Below are 21,174 nucleotides of genomic sequence, written 5' to 3'. Positions count from 1 at the left end.
GCTGCAGTCCCATCCGCTCCCAGGCTCTCCTTGTACCGTTCAGTGCACTGGCTCTCCAGCCCTGTGCACTGGCAGGCTTCTGTCCCTGCCTCATGCAGGGTTGGGGACCTGTGCTGCCTTGTGCAGCTGCCACAGTCCCATCCACACCCAGACTCTCCGTGCACCATTCTGTGCGCCGGCTCTCCAGCCCCGTGCACTAATCCGTGCACTGGCGGCTTCTGCCCTTGCCTTATGCAGGTTTGGGGACCTGTGCTGCCTTGTGCAGCTGCCCTGGTCCCGTCTGCTCCCGGGTTCTCTGTGCACTAACCCGTGCACCGTCGTTGCGGCTCTCTCTGTGGCAGGGCTGGGATGCAGCTGCTTGCTGCTTCTCTTCCAGCAACATCTTCCAGACGCTTCTGGGGCAACTGCTCTGCCCTGCTGGTCAGCTATACCAGCTTCATCAGCCCTCTTCATCATGCCTCATTGAAGCTGCCCATGTGCCGGCTTTTTATTCCTTCTGGAGGCTCTGCCCCCAGATTGGGAGTGGACCAATAGGAAAGTCTGAGGGGTTAGTTCCCTTTCAAGTCCTCTCTTTCACCTCACACTGGGTCAGGGCAGGGCAGCCTTCCCTTTGCCTTCCCTCTGTCTTCCCCTGATCAGTGGGGGAGGAAGAACTGCCCCCCAACTAACAGTCTGGGCTGCTGGTGAGCCCACCAGCCAGCCTGCTACATGTGTACTCAGAATCTAGATCGAGGGGAGCAAACATGAACCTCAGAGGACAAATATCCATTGCACTAATCATAGCCTAACACTCTCCCAAAGCAGGCTGAATATTTGATTTTTGCTGTCAAGATATATGAAAACATGAAACATAGAGGTATTTAATAAAATTATTGCACTGTTCTTTGATTTGTTTTGCAGATTTATTAACCCCAAAATTTGTAGCCATCATTTCACTGAAACTTAGCAAATGCACTTCATTTTATTGCAAATACTATATATGCACGAATTGGGCAGATTATGATGCAGAGAACTTTTTATACTGCATTGATTGTGTAGCAAAATAATGCATCATCAGCAATACGTGCCTGAATGAGGAACGCAGTGCTGTTTTAAATCTGATCATTAAGCAAAGAATTTAATACACGTATGTGATAATTTCAGTGGAAACTTTCAAGCTGAAATGATGTCATCTAACTGAAAATGAAAACTTGTTCATAGAAATTGGACAATGGAGGTTAATGAGATAACCACACTAAATCAGGTTCTAAGTTCTCAAAGGTTCTCAGCCTTTTTAGATTTGAAGCACCCCCCCAGTTGACTCAAGACACCCCTCAGAAAATGCCAGCTCTTAGTTTTCACTTGGTTTTTGACTACAGAAAAATAATAGAACAGTTTTTGTGTTGCAAAAAACAGAGATCACAACAGATCAGATAGGCATTCCTGCTGAAATCTCTGGGTTTATCTTGTGAATTGTGTTTACACACTCAACAATGCTAACATTTTGTGGTATGCCATGGCACCCTTGAAAGGTTCTCAAGGCACCCCAGAAAATCACTGCTCCAGATGCCGTTTAGCTATAGTTCCAGACATCCAGCTTATCAGATAGAATGCCATTAAATTTACTTCACTGAATTGGTTTGGGACATTCACAAAAATAATTGGCAATCCATTGCCCTACTGCATCTTAAACCCCTTGTCTTCAAACATGATGCAAAGTGAAAGTGGTAGTGGTTTCATAAAAATGAAGGACAGAGTGTGACAGACCCATCTGTGCCAGCTTTATAAAACAAAAGTGCCCAATTTTATCATCATAGCCTTTTGTTCTGCACAATGCTGTTCATGTGATTGTTTTATGAATGCTTGCTGGTAGAGTCTGTACGTCGATTTATCTGCTTCCCTCTACTGCGGCTTGTTCTCAGTTGTAATATTTGCCTCCCCCTACTCTTTCCTTCCATAGTCAACCTGTCTACCCAAAAAAACCTGACTTATGACTACCAAGCAACTTCACCAGATTCTGAGTTTAAAGACTTAAGTAATTTGTTTTTGAACTACAGATCAAAAGTAAGCTGCAAAGAAGCATTTAATCAGTTAGAAGAAGCAAGGGTATGGCTTGTTTAAGTCCCAGAATCCATAAACCTGTAATGATTTTATTATATTGTTGTCAGTTTTCATTATTTTCATGAATGGGTATTCCCTGCTTAATGCAGAATATTTGCATCTGATGAACGAATGAGTTTAAACATGGTTTGGTTTAATGCTTCATGAATTTGCATTCAAATTCATCAGGAGTAATTCTATTTGAAATCACACAGGACTAAACACAGTTGCTATAAATCCATTTGAGTTGCTATGCCAGGATCTGCCCATTAATCTACAGATTTACAGTACAATTTTTGTAGGGTTTTGGGGGGGGGCAGGAGGATGGGAGATTAAAGAGAGAGGTGTTATTTGTGGTGACTTGTCCAGAGCATCCAAGCATAGGTGTCATTATGGAAGCAACCTCATGATAGGAGAAAGCAAATGCGGTTAGCCATAACTTGATTACAGCTGGTAGTATTGCACGGGAAGAAAGGCAGTCTCTCAGGCAGTCAGGTTTCTTGGGCCTTTATACGTTAAAATCAACAACTTGAATTCTTCTCAGAAATTATCAAGCAGTCTGTGCAGATCATGGAGAAGCACTGTGACATACTCCTGGTGTATAGCTTCCCTGAACAGACAACTACCTTCTATTTTAACATCTGAAAAACCATATAATACTAGGAAGGGTTGAGGACATGGGGAAGCTATATTACTTCAGGTAGTGCGTCCCTTTCCAGGCTTCCCAATGGCTGCAGAGGGTGGCATTAAGAATTTGTTTCAGTACTTACAGGAGAATTTTCATTTTCATAAAGGAAGGCATGTTTTAATGGACCAAAATACCATAAAAATCCTTAATTTGCCACCATTGTATGCTGCTTAATTACTTGATTGGAAAGTGCAAATATCTGTTTCCGTAAGTGTGAAATTAGTGATGAGCCCTGAAGTTTTATCAAAATCACATTACATGACTAGACATATGTACTGAGATACTTTACTGGACAAATCTCCATTACTAAATACACCCTCATATTTTACAGTGACCCTTTTAGGAAGAATAAGTCCTTAGTCATTAATTTAAATTGATAGTATTTCATATGGAATTTACTGAATGTATTAATAACACATTCTTATAGTTGATCTACAAACATTGGCTCAGAGCCTGCACTTGGCTCAGGAGAAATGTGACAGTGTCACATATGTGACTGCCCCCATTGTAAAGGGCAGCAGGTTTGGGAGTGGCCATTGACTGAAGCCCCAATTCAGCAAAGTATTGAAGCCCTTGCAGAGTACCCACAGTTACCCCTCTTAATAGGGATGGACTGCTAAATTGCAGTCTGAAAGTCTTCACCACCACCACCCAACACCCTGTGTAATGAGTTAGTGTACTCAGTCCTTTTCATGATGATCCAGTGTCTGCCTCACTGAGCACAGTTGGTATAAACGAGCACCTATGAAAATCTCAGTAAAGGTGAAATTTTGATAATGGTAGTCAATATTACCTTCCTTGCTTAGGCATGTTGGATGCTGAGCTACAGACTGATCATGAGCACAGGATTGTCATTGACAGACATTCTTAGGAAATGTGCTCTGAATCTAATGCTGTTTTACCCGTCTTGTGCATAAATGGAGAATTTCAAAATCTCAGGATGACGGTCAGACTCCTTTGAGGAAGGATAGTCTTATGAGTAGATGCTGGACTTGGACTGAATAGATATGATTATCCTATCTCTGCTGTTTCTTGTGTATCTCTTAATAAACAAAGCACATTTTCTCCATTTTAGTTTCCCATCTGTAAAATTAGGATAATAATAACATATTTTATAGAAGTATTTTGAGATTATACTCATTGGTTGCAAGATGCTCAGGAAGTGTAGTGATAAGAGCCACATAATAAGATAAAGAGTACTGTTTTTTAAATGCACAGATTAACTGCATGTGCTCACCCCCCTGAAAAGCAAACTGGTTGTATTTAGTTTTCTAAATGAGGATTCAAGGCACTACTTTTAGGCACACAGATGTGAAAGCTTTGCATAAATTTACTCAGTTGTGAGAGAAACACCTCGAAACAATCTCATGTTAGAGAAAAAATTATTAGACCTAACAGATGGACTTAATATCTTAGGTTTCCAGTGCAGTCTCAGTTGCACTGATGAAAACTTTGTCTTTGCAAAATTTCCTTTTTGATCTTTGTAAAGAACAAAATCTGTTGTTGAGATAACTGTTCGTGTAGAGCCCTTCTGATTTTAAGGGGAGCATCTGAAAGCTTGCCCTGGGGTGTTTCTAAGAAAGTTTCCAGGAACCTCAGAAAATCATGAAATACTGCAGTCTGCATTGAAGGCATACTTATTGAAATCACCAAGTAACTCATAGCTGGAATTCAAAACGGTTGCTTCAGACCTATGATGTCAGTGTATGCTCAGAAAGTCTTTAATCTATGACAGGCTGTAATGGATCATCCTTTGCATTTTGTCCATATGTGCCAGGATTTAGAAAATTGTTTGTTCACAGAACCACACATAGGCAAAAGATTGCATTACTAAAAACTCCTTCAGAATTATTTTATGAACTGTAGTTTCCAGAACAGGGCAGCAGTTGATTTTGGAGGTAAAATAATCTGTTGCTATTGAATTTAAGAAAGGAAATAAATATAGCAATAGGTAGGTTATAACAAGTCCAGATTTAGTAAACCGAAATTATGCTGGCAAAAAAATATGAAATTAACATATTTTACCAGCACCGTCAGTGAAAGTTGTTAGTTTCTCAGCACATTCTGAAAATCAAGACACTTATATAGGCTCCTGGGTTTCTTTTTTGTTAGTTTTCTTTGGCTTTTTATTTAATTTTAATGTTTTTTATAATCTCTCTTTTTTTTATCCTTTATTTTAGCAAATGCTTATTTTCACACTGAAGTCTTATATATTACATTTGACTATCTTGTGCCATATTCCAGCAACAGTTCAGTCTGTTTTTATGAAAATGCAAAAAGCATCCGAGGTCTTCCTACATGTGACCACTAGCAACATAGTAGTGGCATGTAGTAGTCAAATATGTGTAGTATTATTCATGAAGTACTAGTTAGCAGAAGTTTTAATATAGATGTACTGGTCAACACTTCAGAAAAATAGTTGTGCTAGTTAACGTGTTTTAAATAACAAGTTTTTGAACACCATTTAGCTCCTAAAGTAGACAGTCTCAAATCTTTAAACAGAACAATCAACAGTTCAGGAGTAAAGTGGTGTTTCAAATGTGTTTGTTCAAAATATATTCACTCACATTTTCTCTTGCATATAACACTATATTCTTACCAGCATTTTAAAACACTCCCTAGTTTTCCAGTCTACATAGGGCCTCAGAAGCAATTACTAGCAAGTGGGCGGTGAAATGGCATGATGCCTGGCAGGGGTTGCTCACCAAAGAATATTTGAATGGGAATCTTCCTCGAGGTGATTGACAGTCATCTGAGGAAGCAAGACAGTTAGGCATCATACTAATGAGTGCACTTTAGTTCAGAGGTACATTGTTGACAGAAGTTAATTGGGTAGGTACTACAAATAACATGCTTTGTTTAACAGTAACAATTCAGGGATTTTATAGATTTACTCTACAAACAGTTATAACTCAGATTAAATGATTTAAGTGCTATGCAGTGAAGTCCTACCACCACAGGAATAGTTCCATTCTGGCAGCTGAAAGGTCTAGATAACTTAATGGGCCTTCTCTGAGTCTAATTTCTATTCTTCACACTGTCCAAATTTTGCTTCAGATTTCAGTTTAAATTCTTTAGTTAGTCACTTCCCAAAATTTAATTGTGTCCAGTCTTTATATAGGCAGAGAGTACCCTCCATTCAGGGCTTGTAAACTGGGTTTAATGATCATTTTGCTAAAATAAATGTACTTAAACCTTTTATTCTTTCCAGGTAAGTCAGCCCTCTAATTTTGTTGCTCTTCCCCTTTTCTAAATACCACTTTGTCAAGATCTTTCTCATAAAGTGCACAGAATTGAGTGGCATATTACATATATAGTTGGACCAGAACTGTATACAGGGGGCTTATTAGTGCTTTGCTGTGTGAGAAAATGCCTTTGAGTACGCACTCCAAAATTGCACTATTCTGTTTTGCTGCCATATCACATTACAAACTTGTGTCTAATTTGCTGTCCACTATCACCCTTGGGACTCTTTCAGCATTACAGTTATCAAGATTTTTTTTTACCATTGAATATCTGGTTTTATGTTCCCCGGGTACATTGGTTTGCATTGTTGCAAACTGAATCTCACATTATTATTCTACATTCCTGTTTCTGATTTATTTAGATTCTTTCCAGGTCTTTATTGGTGGTTGCAACCCCTTCCATTTTAGTATAATTTGTTAATTCCAACCCTGTGCTATTTACTCCTTTTAGTTCATCCACAATTTGTGGTGATTTGTAAATGAAAATTCCTTCTAGCCAGAAACACTCAATGTTGTAGCTGAGTACAGACAAGTGGGAATAACCTCAAAGGTCTTGACCATTTGCAGAGTTTCACTGGGCGTAGCTTTGCACAGTGAAGGTGGAAGTGAAGAAAACTTTTGATCTTCAAAATTCATATGTCTGCGTTAGTCAGGCTTACACCAAGATTTCCCACTGCAGCACCTCTCATTTCTGCTTCCCTTTTATTTTTCCTAGCGTGTTGCCTTATATTGTTGAAATGGAAGAAGGCATTTAAGGACCACTGTGTCAGTAGCACAGGAAAATATTCTGAAGTCCTATCAAAACATCAGTAGAATGATCAGTCAGATAAACAGTTTGCCCTAAATGCTGCTTGGAAACCCACTGCTTTCATCCATCTCTCATAGGGGATCATCAAAACAGATTTCCCATTGAATTAAAACCTTAAAAGTAATATAGGGGCATATTACATATCCAGATTAAAGCTGGATAAAAAACAGCTGTAGAGTTGTTACACATTTTCAAGCACTAACTTTGTAGCTGGTTGGCTGTTTTTATAGCTGGATAGTCATTTTTATTGTGTGATAATTACTTTGCACATGTGGCCAGTCTAAATATTTGAGCGATTAACCAGTTAATTGTGTAATATATGTAACACATAGCAGAGGCCAGAGTTATCTCATGATGGGATTATCCATTCCTTCAACTTTTACTCCCATTCCAAAACCCAGAACTATCAGTGACCGTCTATGATCATTATGGAAGCCCTGAAGTTCTGAGGCCATTGAGAAAAATCATCATGTGTTTCTTGTCAAAATTACCAAGAAAAATGAGCGTTGACACTTCTGATGTTATTAGAAGGAACAACCTGATCAGGAGCAAGAGAAGGCTTTTGTATTGAGGTTAGATAATCTGTGCACCAATCATATTCTATCCTTCATAAAGCAAGTAGAATCATTAAAAACTAGGATTGGAGAAGGAGATCTTCTGTATCTGATGAGCAATACCAAGAGCACAAGAATATCCACCACTTCCTTCCTTCACTTCCTGCTGAGCCATGTACCAGCTGCACCAGGTGTTGTCAAACCTGAGGGTTTCAATCTTTCTTTCCCTCAAACCATGCATTGTGGCCATCAGACTAAATGAGCATGGAGGTCCTTCTGGCATTAAAATCTGTCCAGATAAACATATGGCATTATGTTCAATACTGTGAAGAGCTGGATCCTTGCTCAGCTGCTTCTGTATAGTTACAAGGTGAAATCAAAGGAACCAAGATAGCTCTGCCTTTGTTTACACATTTTTAGTAATTAGTGGGTGGTGCCTTGTTTTTCTCACCTGGCCTTTGACTTCTGCACACTACAGAAACAGAGGGTTTGTGCACTCGCTTCTCATATTCGCTTCCCAGAGCCCCCAGCAAGCAAGAGCACAGAAAGAACTATCCATTGTACCTGAGCTCCCAAATTAGGAACTCCTGGGGAGACTACAAAGTTTACCTTCATCAGTAGTGTCCTCCAAAACTCAGCACAATTAATTCTTCCTTCCGCACAGTTCATCTCTTCTAAGTATATGGATGTTTTTGCCATTACCAGGTTGATGAGGTTCTGCTTTAAAGGCTTTCAGTCTGTGTGAGTTCAGCTCCTGAAAGTATTCAGATATTTGAATCAGAACATTTTGCTTAACCAAGATAATGCTCTACCTTGAGATCTATTTATTTGGTGAGTTTTAGCTTATAGAACAACCCACTCTTTAGATTCCTGACACCTTGTGCTCTGAAGGGCCCTGTCCTTGAAGTTACTGTAGAGCACAATGATCAGAACTTACTGCTGATGTTTTGTTAGCATTTACGAGCAACATCTTGGCAGCAGGTGACCTCTAGGACTGTCTCTAAACATTTTCAATTTACAGACTCAAGTACTTTTGCTGTCTTTGGCGCTCATTCTTTTGAAGGGGTCAGCCCTTTATGCATTTGCCACAAGAAAGAAGTTCACAATGCCCTATAGACATAACCAGCTTAATAGGAATTCTGTGATGAACACACAACACACGATTCATTTTAATATTTATAGAAGAAATTCACATTGTTTTAAGTGTACACAAGCAGCTGCTGTCATTTGGCTATGAGCAGATGTTAGAACTCCGAAAGCTTCGCTGATAATTAAAATACTAACAGTTAGTGTTTTACCCCAGCTGCAGGTTCTGTTTACTGTAAATTTGATTTTAATGGTGCCTCTGTGCAGTTATTGAATAGCGGTTTGTTTTCTACCATACATGCGAAAGTGTCTGCAATGAAGACAAATGGTTATTTCCTGTAATTTACTCTGGAAAGATATGAATATACACTGTAACATAGCTGGATTTATAAATTAAACACAAGTTTGACTACCAAATTGTAAGTGATAGTTTTTGTTGCTTTAACTAGAAAAAATAACTAGGGAAACTTAATATTTCTAGTTAGCCCCATACATTCTCCCCTCAAAACTGCTGTGCTTTTAAAATGTGTCAAGAAGTGCCCTCAAGCAAAGAACAGGTGCTCCTTTTTTACAAAATGTGTGCGCAAATCAAAAGAAATAAATACAATCAAAATCCTTTTTTTTTTCCCCAAGGACTGGCTTGAGTAGCATAATTGCTACTTTTATCATTTAATAAAATGATGGTTTATTTTGGGTATCCTGAGCAAGTGTCAGTTCTTTTTATTGTTACAAATATGTGCATCAAATATTAGCAAAGGCTACCCAATTTGAGAATTGTTAATCCCAAGGGCTTGATTATGCAAACACAATGCATAATGCAAGCTACCATGTTTAGTCCCTTTGAGACCATTGAGACTAACTATGGCAGTAAGCACTGCTCCTGATAAATAAATGTTTAAAGCAGAAAGCCCATGTTGAGGTAGTAATGACCTAGAGTGATCAAAACGTAACTTTCTGTTATGACATAAGAACTGGAAGTAACTCTGTTGTAAAATCGGGATGGATTTTCCTATCAGTTGCTGCCCATGCACAGGACAGTACTTCTAGTTTCTTAATATTTTTGATGCTACCTGAACCACAGTTATCCAATTTGGCCAAGTAGAGCTGATCCATTCTGAAGTTTGGATTCTGATTTAAAAGTGCTGGTGAAATTAATGTACTTTGCAGTTGCAGTGAATGGGTTAAAGCAGAAAAAATGGGTCTGTATAATTTCTGTCACTTGTTCCCATATTGTGGTCATTGCCTCCCTTGAAGGTGGTCTACAAAGAGCTGACTGTGCTAACTAGCATCTTTGATTCCAGCTGCAAAACTGCATTGGAAGTGAGGTAAAACACCTTGAATACATTCCTAGTATTAATTTTCTATGTAGTTGCTACACCAATATTATTTGTTTTCAAATAGAAATGGAGAACATAGATTGCAGGTTCAGAATTCAAGAGGGGTGAAACTCAAAACAGTCTGAGAACAGGAGAGAAGGGTGGGCAAGACAACCTCTGTTACTTGTGAGCTATGCAAAGGGAGCCGCTGCTCTTTGGGACACTATAGTCCTGGCACAGTCATTGTGTTTTGTACATAATTGCCACTCTCTTAGCCATGTAATATTAGCTCTCAATCTGTAGGTGCAGGAACAGAGGTACTGAGACTTTAACTAAGACAGCCTTTTCCCAAAGGTTAGTTACAAAGACAAAGAAAGAGAAACAAAGAGAAACAAAAAGCATAATCACTCACTAAATAAACTCACTAAAAATGCCCCCTTCTCTAATTTGCCCAGTTCTTCTGTCACTAGATCTCATTTCACCCAGTTTTTGGTTTTTCCTTTGAAGTCCTTTCAGATGTATGATATAGAAAAAACAGCAAACAGGGAACTCTAGCCCATCCATATGTGTGTATGTGTGTGTGTGTGCACATATGTGTGTATACATATATGTATGTGTGATGGGGCAGGGTGTGTATAACTATAATGTACGCGCGCGCGCGCGCGCACACACACACACACACACACACACACACACACACGTTTCAGGAAATCCTTCTACATTTGAAAGAATCGGAGAAAGCTATACTCACCTTTCGTAAGCCATCTTTAAGGTTAAAACATCATCCTTTACTCAACCAATTATTAGGAGACATTGAAGTACCTAAACAAGATGGAGTGGGTTAAGAGTAAAATCAGAAGCAAAAGGATATTTAAGTCCCAACCATAAACATTCATTTACTTTCTTTAAGATATAAGTTGAGCCCTTAATTTTTATTTATTTATTTATTTATTTTGTGATTCGGTTTTCTTTCTCGGGTGATAAACATGTACAAAAGAAAAAAGAAAACTATTAGTATTTGGATTGGCTTTAAATTTTTTGAGTCAACATGATGGATTTTTGTGTTTCTAATGGAGTTAGTAAGACCTATTATTACTTGGTTGGTCTCTGTTATGAATGCATATGATTTTCATGAACATAATAGCTCCTAAGGAGCCATTTTGGTTTACTATATTAACACATATTTACATAGTTTAAAAATATTATGGTTTAACCCATATTATACATTTTAATTTAGGCAAACTATTTCTATGCCAGTACACTTTAATGCCTCCTGTAATGGATGATGCATAACACATTTTTATTAACACTCTTCATATCAGTGGGGATAGAATTTTTATAACAAAAATCATGATTGCAGATCTGCATTTGCAAATTCTCAGACAATAACTCTGTACAATTTAATTGTTTATTTTTTGAGGGGGGGTTATTTTGAAATAAAAATGGATCTAGGCCAATTTTTTTTCAACAAAGGCATCCAAGATTGTTTTTAGAAATGAGCACCAGTACCTGCCTTCCACATCAGGTGCTGAACAGCATTTTCTCACTTTAATTCAGTTGTCTGCCTTGACTAACTAACCAGGTATGGAAATGTCGGTCTGTATGCCTTTCCTAGACCAGTAACCTGCAAAAGAGGAAACAAAATGACTCTGTATTTAAAGAGCAAAGAGAGATCTGAAAAATGTAAACTGTTGTGCTCTCCAAAAATTAAGAGGGGCCAAACCATTATTTTTAATCATCAGAGTTTGAGCAATGTATACAGATTCTGTGACTATTCTACTTATGCAAAAGAATAAAAAGAGTGGTTTACAAAGAAAAAACTGACAGACCTTTTACTGTTGCTAATTTGCATCAAAATAATTAAGGGCCTGATGCATCCCCCATTAAAGTCAGTGTGAATGTTCCCCTGGACTTTTATGGAAGTGTATTAGGCACTAAATTATTTTTGAACATTTGAATAGCAGACATACCATATCACACCAAGTATTTCACTAGTACTCGGACAATTAATATTTTCTATGAAAAAGAATCAATTGCTGGTTCAATTATTGGTATCACTTTGACTTGTAGAACAATGGTGATGGCTGTGCTAAGTCTGATTTATTTACTGTCTTTAAAATTTCTGAAAGGTTGTATTTCATTGAAATTCAATCTGTCATTTACCTGATTTCCCGTGAGACGCTTGTAATATTTTTGTGATGTTAAAAGGTTGTTCTGAGCTATTAGCGTTATTTTATAATATATTTACATTTTAATAGCTATCAAATGTTTGTATTTGTCAATAAAAAAACGGTACCTTGAAAATGCACAAGGAAAAAAATTAAGCACCTTTGAATATGACGCTACATATCAGCCTGCACAAAAGTTTTGTAAAAATGGAAAAATACCTCTTTTAAGTTACTGTACCAATGCAGATTGTTTTCATTGTCATAACAAACCAGGCCATTATTTCATTTACAACTTAAAACCCTGTTTTCCATGAGTGTGTTATGAAGGTATGTTAAGCTTAGATTCACTGTGTACAGCCACTTAATCGAACTTTTGGGATAGGCTTAAAAATCTCATAGATATGCCTGTTAAGAGCAGAATAGTGGTTTCATATTATATTAGTACAGACTTTCCTAACACATTACGCATTTCTTTCTGAGACAAGTCTCTTTAATGCCATCTTTATCTGCTACACGATGCATGAAATCTACTTTCTGTTTTAGAACTGCAAATGACCCTTGACCCCTTTAGTACAGACACAATGTGACCTTTCTATTGTCATCAGCTTTCATTCTCTTGAAAATTCTATGAATTTTTATTACAAGTTTTTTTAAACCAAGCTGAGGCTTCAACAAATTACTTGACACAGATGAGATGAAGTTGTTGAAGTAGTGTTAGATAAGTTTTACAGCCAGCATGTGTGCTGCTGAACAGTACAAAGCCAGTGTCCTACAATGTCATACACCAGTAACTGCTGAGCCTACTATTGGATAAATACATCATTTTATGGAACATTGATTGTTCTATAAACCCAATGGAGTATTATGCTCTATGATCAAACCATTTAGATTGTGTGTAGAGCACAGAAAATGCCATATTCAGGATGGTACTAAAAGTGCCATTTGTGTATTTTATGGATGTCATTACGGGGGAAACTTCTCTCTGTAGGCCCTGTTTACTGCAAAATTTTTTAGTCTGTAATGACATTTTTCATTCACAACGTATGCCTTCAAGAGAGGGGGCCCTTGTTTTATTTGTTTCATTCGAGTTTACTGCACAAATCCTGTACATTTTAATTAAATGTAAGCTTAACAAAAGAATAAGGTATTTATTCTGTGGGGAAAAAATGATGACAGTAACAAAAGAATAAAAGAGACACACAAAAGAAAGTCAGGTACGAAGTAAAAGAAGAAAAAGTGCTAAAAGCTATTTGTAGTTTCCCAGAAGCACATTAAACATCAAAGCATATCTTTTAGCCCTATTTTGGGAAGTTTGTGGTCTCTGAGAATTAAAATAGCCAACAAATATGGATTTAATGTCTAAAAAGCTTGAAATTTTCAAATAAAAATGTAAAAATCGCTAAGGACTCCAGTTGATAAATAATGCCTCTGTTGAAATGACAGATTTCTTGGAAAGGAACCAATTCTCTGATCATTGCACCCCTAGATATGAAACACCTCTTTACAATTTCTCTGAATATGAGCTGTTGTATCATTGTATTTTGTCGTTTTAATGTTTATTTGTGTCTCTATCCAATTTGCAGTGACATGCAATCAGCAGCAAGTACAGTTTTCCTAATATTAATGCAGGTTTATATTGCAGCTATTGTTTGGCATGTCAGCCAACACTTACCCCTCCCTTCATTTTTTTCGGCTGGGGGGGAGGGAGGGACAGGAATTAGGATGCCAAAGTTTGTAGCAAAATTTGATTTGTTGCTCCATACAGTTGAAAAATGTGATTTTTTTTTCTTGAAATAATATTTTTGGGGGTTCTTACATTATGTGGAATAGTAGTGCTCCATTACAGAAATGTACTGTTCCCAAAGTCATAAGAGCAGCTAAGCCTCAGTGTGTGTTGGTTTCAAAATACTTCCCCTATTTGGCTTTTCACTTTTAAAACAAAAGAAAACCACTTAAATCTATGATTCATATTTACCATGAAAATCACTAAAATTGAAGTTGATGTTCCCAGTAAATTCTTGGTCATAGTCCAGTTAAAATTTAAAGTTACAGTAGATTCACATTAGTTTAAATGACACTTGAACTTCTACATAGCTCAACATTAATTCATTATAGTTGAAATGGAAGAATCTTCAGTGGGTGAATCTTTTACAATCTGATTGAGGCTGTTACATTTTATAGGAGCCATTTTTCAAAGCAGTACTGACAGCACTCGAAGTTATTAAATTGCTGAATCAAAAGATGGACCTGCAATCGCATTTATGAACTGTGATGGAATAGCTGGGGTTGCACTGAGCTGAGGTTAAGATGTTGGTGTAGTTAAGCTTCATCACACCCCTTACTGACAGCAGTATTTACCCATGTAGTTTACTTTAATGGTCAGGAAGTGGCTTAACTCACCTCTGGATTCAGATAGATTAAGCAAGCAGTCAGAATGGCATAATTATCAGTGCTGCAAGGAATTCACTGGATAACTCTACACCCCAGAGACTTCCCATTCAATTGCAGAGTAAAGACTGAAGTTGCATGGATTCACCAATACAGCATTTATTTGAGAGGCTGAGAAGAGGAGTTATTTTGTTTGTTTCCATCTCCCAAAACTGCATCTTATCTTTATGTCCTTTACTTAATGATGTTTGTCTTAGGTAATTTAACAGGTAACTATGGCATGGTTTCTGCTATATCCAGTACAAATTTACAATTTATACAGTTATTTTGATTTTGAGATCTATTGAAAAATATATGATTTGTAGTGTTATTTTGATTTGGTGCAGCATCACTGCCAGACCTATCTTATATCATTTCAACAAAGCAAGGCTCCTGAGAGAATTAATTACTCCTACTCTATTATAAAATATGCACCAAATAAGATTCTTTTGAAAATTGTCATTTTATGTTGATTTCCCCCTCCAATTTTCTCTGTTTTGTGGGTCTCCACACGTCATTGCCCACAATAAGGAAAGTATAACTAGGGACAAGAACCAGTAGTGTCACAATGGGCTTCCCTGTAGTTTATCCCTGCCAAAATTTAATTCAATAGCATGTGCCAGATCAATTTTGCAATAAAACTTGGAAACGCTTTAACAGTTTAACTTGTTAATTTTCCTCTCCAAAAATAACCTGCCTTTCAAGCTAACATGAAGAAGTTTATGTGGTATCAGTTTAGATATCTGAAGTCTCACTGTTTAGCAAAATTTAGGCACACATTTTGTAGTATAATCATCTGGGAAAAGCTTTGAAGTTTAAAGAAAGAAGTCACCAGTGAAGGCCCAGTTTTTTGGGTGCAAATATTATCTTGATGCATGTGAAATCGTACCTCGACCTTAACCTGGATATTTGAAGCAGTTGGGAGCATGGTGTTACAAGATGCTGAGTACTTTGGCCCTGATTCAACAAAATGCGTAAGCAAATGCATCTCTCTGACTTTTTAAACGTGTGCTTTAGTTCTTGGTGGGATTGGGACTAAAGGTCTCAGCACTTCTGTGATGACTGAGTCCTCAAGGCCAGCTGTCAGATTCTGAGATGAGAAGACAACTAGGCCATTCACACGTGCTTTCTACTTACTGGGTTAAAGAATCGGCATCTGAAAATACAGTTTTACTCTGAAATATAACTAAATATGACACTTTTTAATGCAACTGATCTGTTTCTTTTGTGCGCTCAGGCTTATGTCTGACACAAAGGAAAGCTAACACAATTAGGTGTATGTCTAGACTGTAATCCAGGGGTGTTTGCAGCTCATGTTAGATATATCCAAGCTAACTTTAAACTATAGCCCAGGTGCCATAGCAATCTAGGCACAGTCTCTACAGGCCTGCCCTGAAACATGGTTAAGTAGTTGGCATTTAAAGCCCCTGCTGCTTAAGCCACACTATCTCATGAGCTAGTTTAAAGCTAGCTTGTATATATCAATGCAAGCTGTAGTTAGGCCTCTGGGTTGCAGTCCTGACATATCTTGAGAGTGAGCTCACTGAATTCTGTCCTGTCTTATACACCTGTGAATTTGTTCACTAAGCTCCCATAAGCTAGACCTGCCTAAAGGCACCAAAGGCAAGCAGGACTGCATGAGGGCATATTTTGAAGACAGTGGGATTGAACACATGTAACTAAAGGCATAATTTGTCTTGCAGAACCTTTAAAAACCCTTTTTTTTTTTTTAAACTTATAAATCGAGAAGATTTTAAGTGAAAATAACAAAGACATAAGAGTGATTTGCCATGATGATATTTTTGCAGAATAAAGTGTTTAGAAAGACTATATGTTGCCTCCAACTAAATACACCAGAATACAGTTTCAGATAGGTGTGCTGGGAAGAGTGTTTGGTGGAAAAATGAAGGAGAAACTAGTAGCATTAAAACAAAGACATGGCCGTTACCCTTACCAGCAAAGCCAAAACGTGAAAAGGGGGTCATATGCACATTATGTCCAGATATGTTTAATGTAATATGCAATTACCATACTGTTCCAATTATAGGTTGACCTTTTCCCTCAAAAAGAACCATAAAATTCACATTGAAATGCAGGGTCAACCTATAATCAGAATAATACACTGCTGTTGAATGGAGCTGATGACCCTGCACAGTACCCTTGAGTCAAAATGGGTGTCCTATAGAGGTGCTGTATAGGATGATCTGCTGTCATGGCAGCAAGAGGGGAGGATAACAGTGGTCAGACAGCCTACATCCCCATGACTTCTGGGGATCTGAAGTTAAGTAGTAATCCTCCATTATGAAGCTAGGAGCCCAGGAGCATTAAGACTCCTGTAAGGGGTTGAGGCTCCCACCCCTGGCTCCACTTGTGGGTCCCCAGCTCTAGGCCTGTCTATATAGAAAGTCACCACCAGAACTGCAGCACCAGGAAACACCCTGCAAGGTGAGCTGGCAGGAAACCGTACAGAATTGTACACTTCAGAAGTGTGGACATTTACTATTTAAAACCCATTTTTATTTTTCTGTTTACATTAGGCTGTGCATTTATTATTAGCAAAAACACTATTATTACATTATCCTGGCCATTCCCAGCACTAAACTAGAACACATCTCAGGTTCAATTTAAAAATGTATGGAAGATGACATTATGCTTCATTGTTCAAAAGGAAAATTACCAAGCGGCTTTTGTTTGTACTCTTTTTTTTTTGTAGGAGAGGTCAACCCTGAGCTGCCACCTACACATAACAATGGTGTAAATGCAACCACCCACCTTCTCCTATCCTACTTCACTCTAAAAAATTAGGAATGTTTGGATTTTGAACCCTTAAAACCAGGGCTATTGGGTCTAGGCCATGTATTGTTCTGCCTGTCATATGAAGTTTTAATTCAGATCTGGCCTTTTAATAAGGGCCAGTCTATTTAAATCTGTAAACAGTGTATTTTGACCAAAATATTTGTCTTGATATGTATTGACAAGGAATTTTAGGCTGAAAAGAATATGGCAAGCCTTGGGCAAAATTACCTTTGGTGGAGAGGGTGCTTTTTCTTATTATTTTCATATTTTCAGTGCATTTAACTCTTTCCTTGGTTATTTAATTTTCTTATGAATTTTTTAAGAGTAATAGATTTTTCAAGTGCAAGGACTTTATCTGTAACTATCCCCTTGTATTTGGGGGAAATGCTGTTCTTCCTCAAACTGAATGAGCAAGTGTGGGGTCAACTTATAACTGGAAAGCCATAGTATAGGTTTCATTACAAAATTAGCATCACCATGAGGCATTCTCTTTTTTTTAAAAAAAAGATATTAATGGCTTTTAATTGTAGAATGTATGCATTTGCTGTTTCCATACAAGCTGTTGTAAAAGGAACAAATTACAATGGTTAGTGCTCTGCAGACTTCTTAACAGCAGCAGTTGTTTGGACCTGTAAATAAATGATTGGGAAAACGTGCAAAATGGTTTTGTTTGGTTGCGTATTACACCTGTGTTTTTGCCATTGAAATTTAAAAATTGCAAAAGAAGATTATTTGAGTTGTAGTCGCTCAAAATAAACTGAAATATTAGCCATCATTCCTTTTTTAACACACACTTTTATTTCCTAGGCATCGTATCCAAGTCCTATGAGTGCCGGCTAAAGGGGCAGGGAGCAACCTTTGTCGAGACCACGAGCTCTTTTACTGCAGCAGCACTGGGAGAACTTTCTCCAGTTAAAGAGAAGGCCCTTCGAAGTAGCAGAAGACAGCCATCGTCAGCCGAACAAGTGCAGCAGTTTATTATTATTCAAGGATATGATGGAGACTTTGCAATTGATGCTTCTGTGGAAGAAACAGCAGCAGCTACCCTGCAGACTTTGGCAATGGCTGGTCAAGTGGCAAGAGTGGTCCATATCACAGAAGATGGGCAGGTTATAGCCACTAGTCAAAATGGTTCTCATGTGAGCAACATAGTCCCAGGACAAATACTTACTGAGCAATTATCAGATGGCACAACCCAACTGGTAGTTGCTCAAGTGGTTGAAGGCTCTGCTGGAGGAAGTGATGTTGAGGAGGCTGTTCCCTTAGAGGCAGCTCCTGATTCCAGTAGTGCTGTGGTGCAGCAGATAATGAAACAAGAAGTTTTAGATGCTGCAGAAGGTACAGTACATCCTCCAGACTCTTCCTCAGCATTTGATGCCCTGCTTTGTGCTGTAACAGAGCTGGGCGAAGTGGAAATCAAAACTGAACTGGACAGAACGAGGTCTGATCACAAAGATTTGTCACAAATACCAAATCAAGAGACACCTAATATTTCTAGTGACACTGAGACACAAGAAATACAGATGTTCCATGAAGTTCAAGAGACTCAGGAAGATATGCAACCTATGGAAGTAGTGACACAGGTCATGCACCCATCTACTATAATTGCATCTCAGGAGAGAGCTCAAGCCGCCTTCAAGAAAATGGTGCAAGGAGTACTGCAGTTTGCTGTATGTGACACGGCTGCAGCAGACCAGCTGATGAAAGAAGGTGTCACTCAGGTTATTGTAAATGAGGAAGGGACTGTGCATATGGTGGCTAGAGAAGGTTCTCAAATAATAATGCAAGAAACCGCTAACCATTCACTTAGCGTCCAAAGCGAACACATGGATTTAGTTGAGTCTGATGGGGAAATTTCACAGATCATTGTCACAGAAGAAATAGCTCAAGCTATGGTTCAGGGTTCCAGTGGCAACTTCTCTGAAGGTGCAACCCATTACATTGTAACAGAATTATCACAAGATATGCAGAATGAGACTGGTGTGTATTCACACACTGTGATAGAGACAACTGAGTCTCAAGAGATTTTGCAGTCTAGTTCTGCTGTGAATTCTGAAGCAGTCTCTCAGTGGAACAGAACAGTCAACTAGTATGGTCATTTATAAAAAGGGTGGCTCACAAGCAGTGGTAATTCAGGTCCAAAGAAATGATAATGAACTACAAAGCTTGAAGACCTCTCTCTTGTAGGTTTGATGCATGGCAGGTTTGAAAAATTAACAGATACATGTAGGCAGTGTAATCTCTGAATTTAATTTGTAAAACTTTGAACTATAATATTCCTTCATCCAGACTACCAAATGTGCACACTGTGTGAAGGGGATGTCAGCTGTTGGGAAAATCATGCAATGAGGGTGTTACCTTCTTGTTGCAATGGAGTTTACCTTAATACAATTAAATATGGGTTTTTAAAAAAAAATTTTGGCACAATATGGTGAGACAAAGGATGCAGTCCCCCAAAAGGAGTTGGATGTGATTCTATTTGTTGGTTTGGATTCTTTTGTTAATGGTTATTTATTTCAGAGTGATTTACTGAGTCTGTGTCTTTTTCTGTTAAGCATAATCACAAAAACAATAAATTTCAAAGTTTTTACTTTACAGATTAATTTTACAAACAAAGTAAAGAAATAAAACCCAAACTCCCGCATGTGGTTAATAAATGTGAGGTTGATCAGTACAAGTTAGACACCACAACTGTTGTCCACACTTCTTTAAAAGAAGAAAACGTGACATTTGACTTTCCATTGCCTCTTCTATAAAAACCATCTCAGCAAAATGGCCATTCCTTAGTTAGCATCTAAGAATCAGTTTTCTTTAACTGTAGTTTAACACTTTCCTTGTTCTGCATTGGACTTCTCATACAGGAGATTTCTAAAATCTACACTTTAGTCTTCATACACATATATTAAGGGCGGGGGGGAAACTTGGTTTAGAAAAACTTTACTCTCTGTAGTTTCTACTTAATTTTAAATATGAGAGTCCATCTGAAATGTTCGTTTTGGGGAAAAAATATTGTCACTGTTCATGTTTTGCTTTTCTTACAAATAGTGCTTCATATAAATACCACTTTGAAGTTCATTTTGTGAATGACTTTTTGAAATGTTAGGGGGGTTTTTTTATAAAAATTCTGACATTGACATTAACAAGTAGAAAAAAGGTGACCTTGTATGTCTTGCTTAGACCAGAATGTCAGTTACTTAGTGGTGGGTATACTGCAACTGTTCAATGCAAGTTCATGTTGAAAAGATTTGTTTCATGATACAACTGCTTTTTGTTTCTCTAAAAATATGAACTGGTAAAGGATTTGGGGGTTTTTTTTGGTCTTTCAAATAAAATGTTAGCATTAAAATGAAGCATCATGATTTTAATATTAAGCAATAAACAGAACTGGCATTCAGCAGCAGAAAACGAATGCTATCTATTATGTCTGTGCATTTTCTCTTTGCTTTTCTCTGTCCCTCTCTCTGGCTAGATAGATAAAGATAAAAAAAATCTAATTTCTGAAGTGTGCCTCATGCATGCTTAATATAATTGTCTAAGTGTTTAGGACATAAACCATGCAGACTCTGGAGATAACTATATTTCCTATCATGTTTAATATCTTAAAATCATCAAATAAAAGAAAGTTGGGGTGAGGTGAAACAATAGTTCTTTCTTCAAGGTAGTTTTTAAAATGGATTTTCTAGGGGAGGTGCATAGTAAAGGTGCCTCACTCTAGGGCTGGAAGATTCTGCTGCCTTTTTTTTTTTTTGCCTTTTTTTCTTTTTTTCCTTTTATTTTTTTTTTGGTTCTTTTCTTTTTCTTTTCCAGGAATTAAGGTTGTGTCTGTGTCAGACCCCCCAAAAAAGTAAATTTCAAGTTAGACACTGAGATTCATAATTAGCCGAGTTTGACTTGCTCATCTTTCTTAAAAGTGACAGGCTGTTCACTTACTCTTAAATACTGTCTTCAGCAAACAGTGACAGGATCAACTCCCGTTTGTTATCAGGATAAAGGTGACCTTTACAAAA

General features: G+C 37.7%; 1 protein-coding gene across 1 annotated transcript in view; it reads left to right on the top strand.

Annotated features, from left to right (window-relative positions):
* Nucleotides 1-20,588, top strand: part of ZNF407 (zinc finger protein 407) — a 465,343-nt gene extending 444,755 nt beyond the window's left edge. The window contains 2 exon segments of the mRNA XM_019544964.1: nucleotides 17,975-19,226; nucleotides 19,228-20,588. Coding sequence (XP_019400509.1) covers nucleotides 17,975-19,226; nucleotides 19,228-19,354 — 1,379 coding nt within the window. The 3' untranslated portion in view covers nucleotides 19,355-20,588.
* Nucleotides 20,589-21,174: the final 586 nt, after the last annotated feature.

This window comes from Crocodylus porosus, unplaced genomic scaffold (genome assembly GCF_001723895.1).
Source record: "Crocodylus porosus isolate Cpor-Errol unplaced genomic scaffold, CroPor_comp1, whole genome shotgun sequence".
Lineage (NCBI taxonomy): Eukaryota > Metazoa > Chordata > Crocodylia > Crocodylidae > Crocodylus > Crocodylus porosus.
Note: the sequence above shows the minus strand (reverse complement) of the source record. Positions and strands in the feature narration are given on the sequence as shown.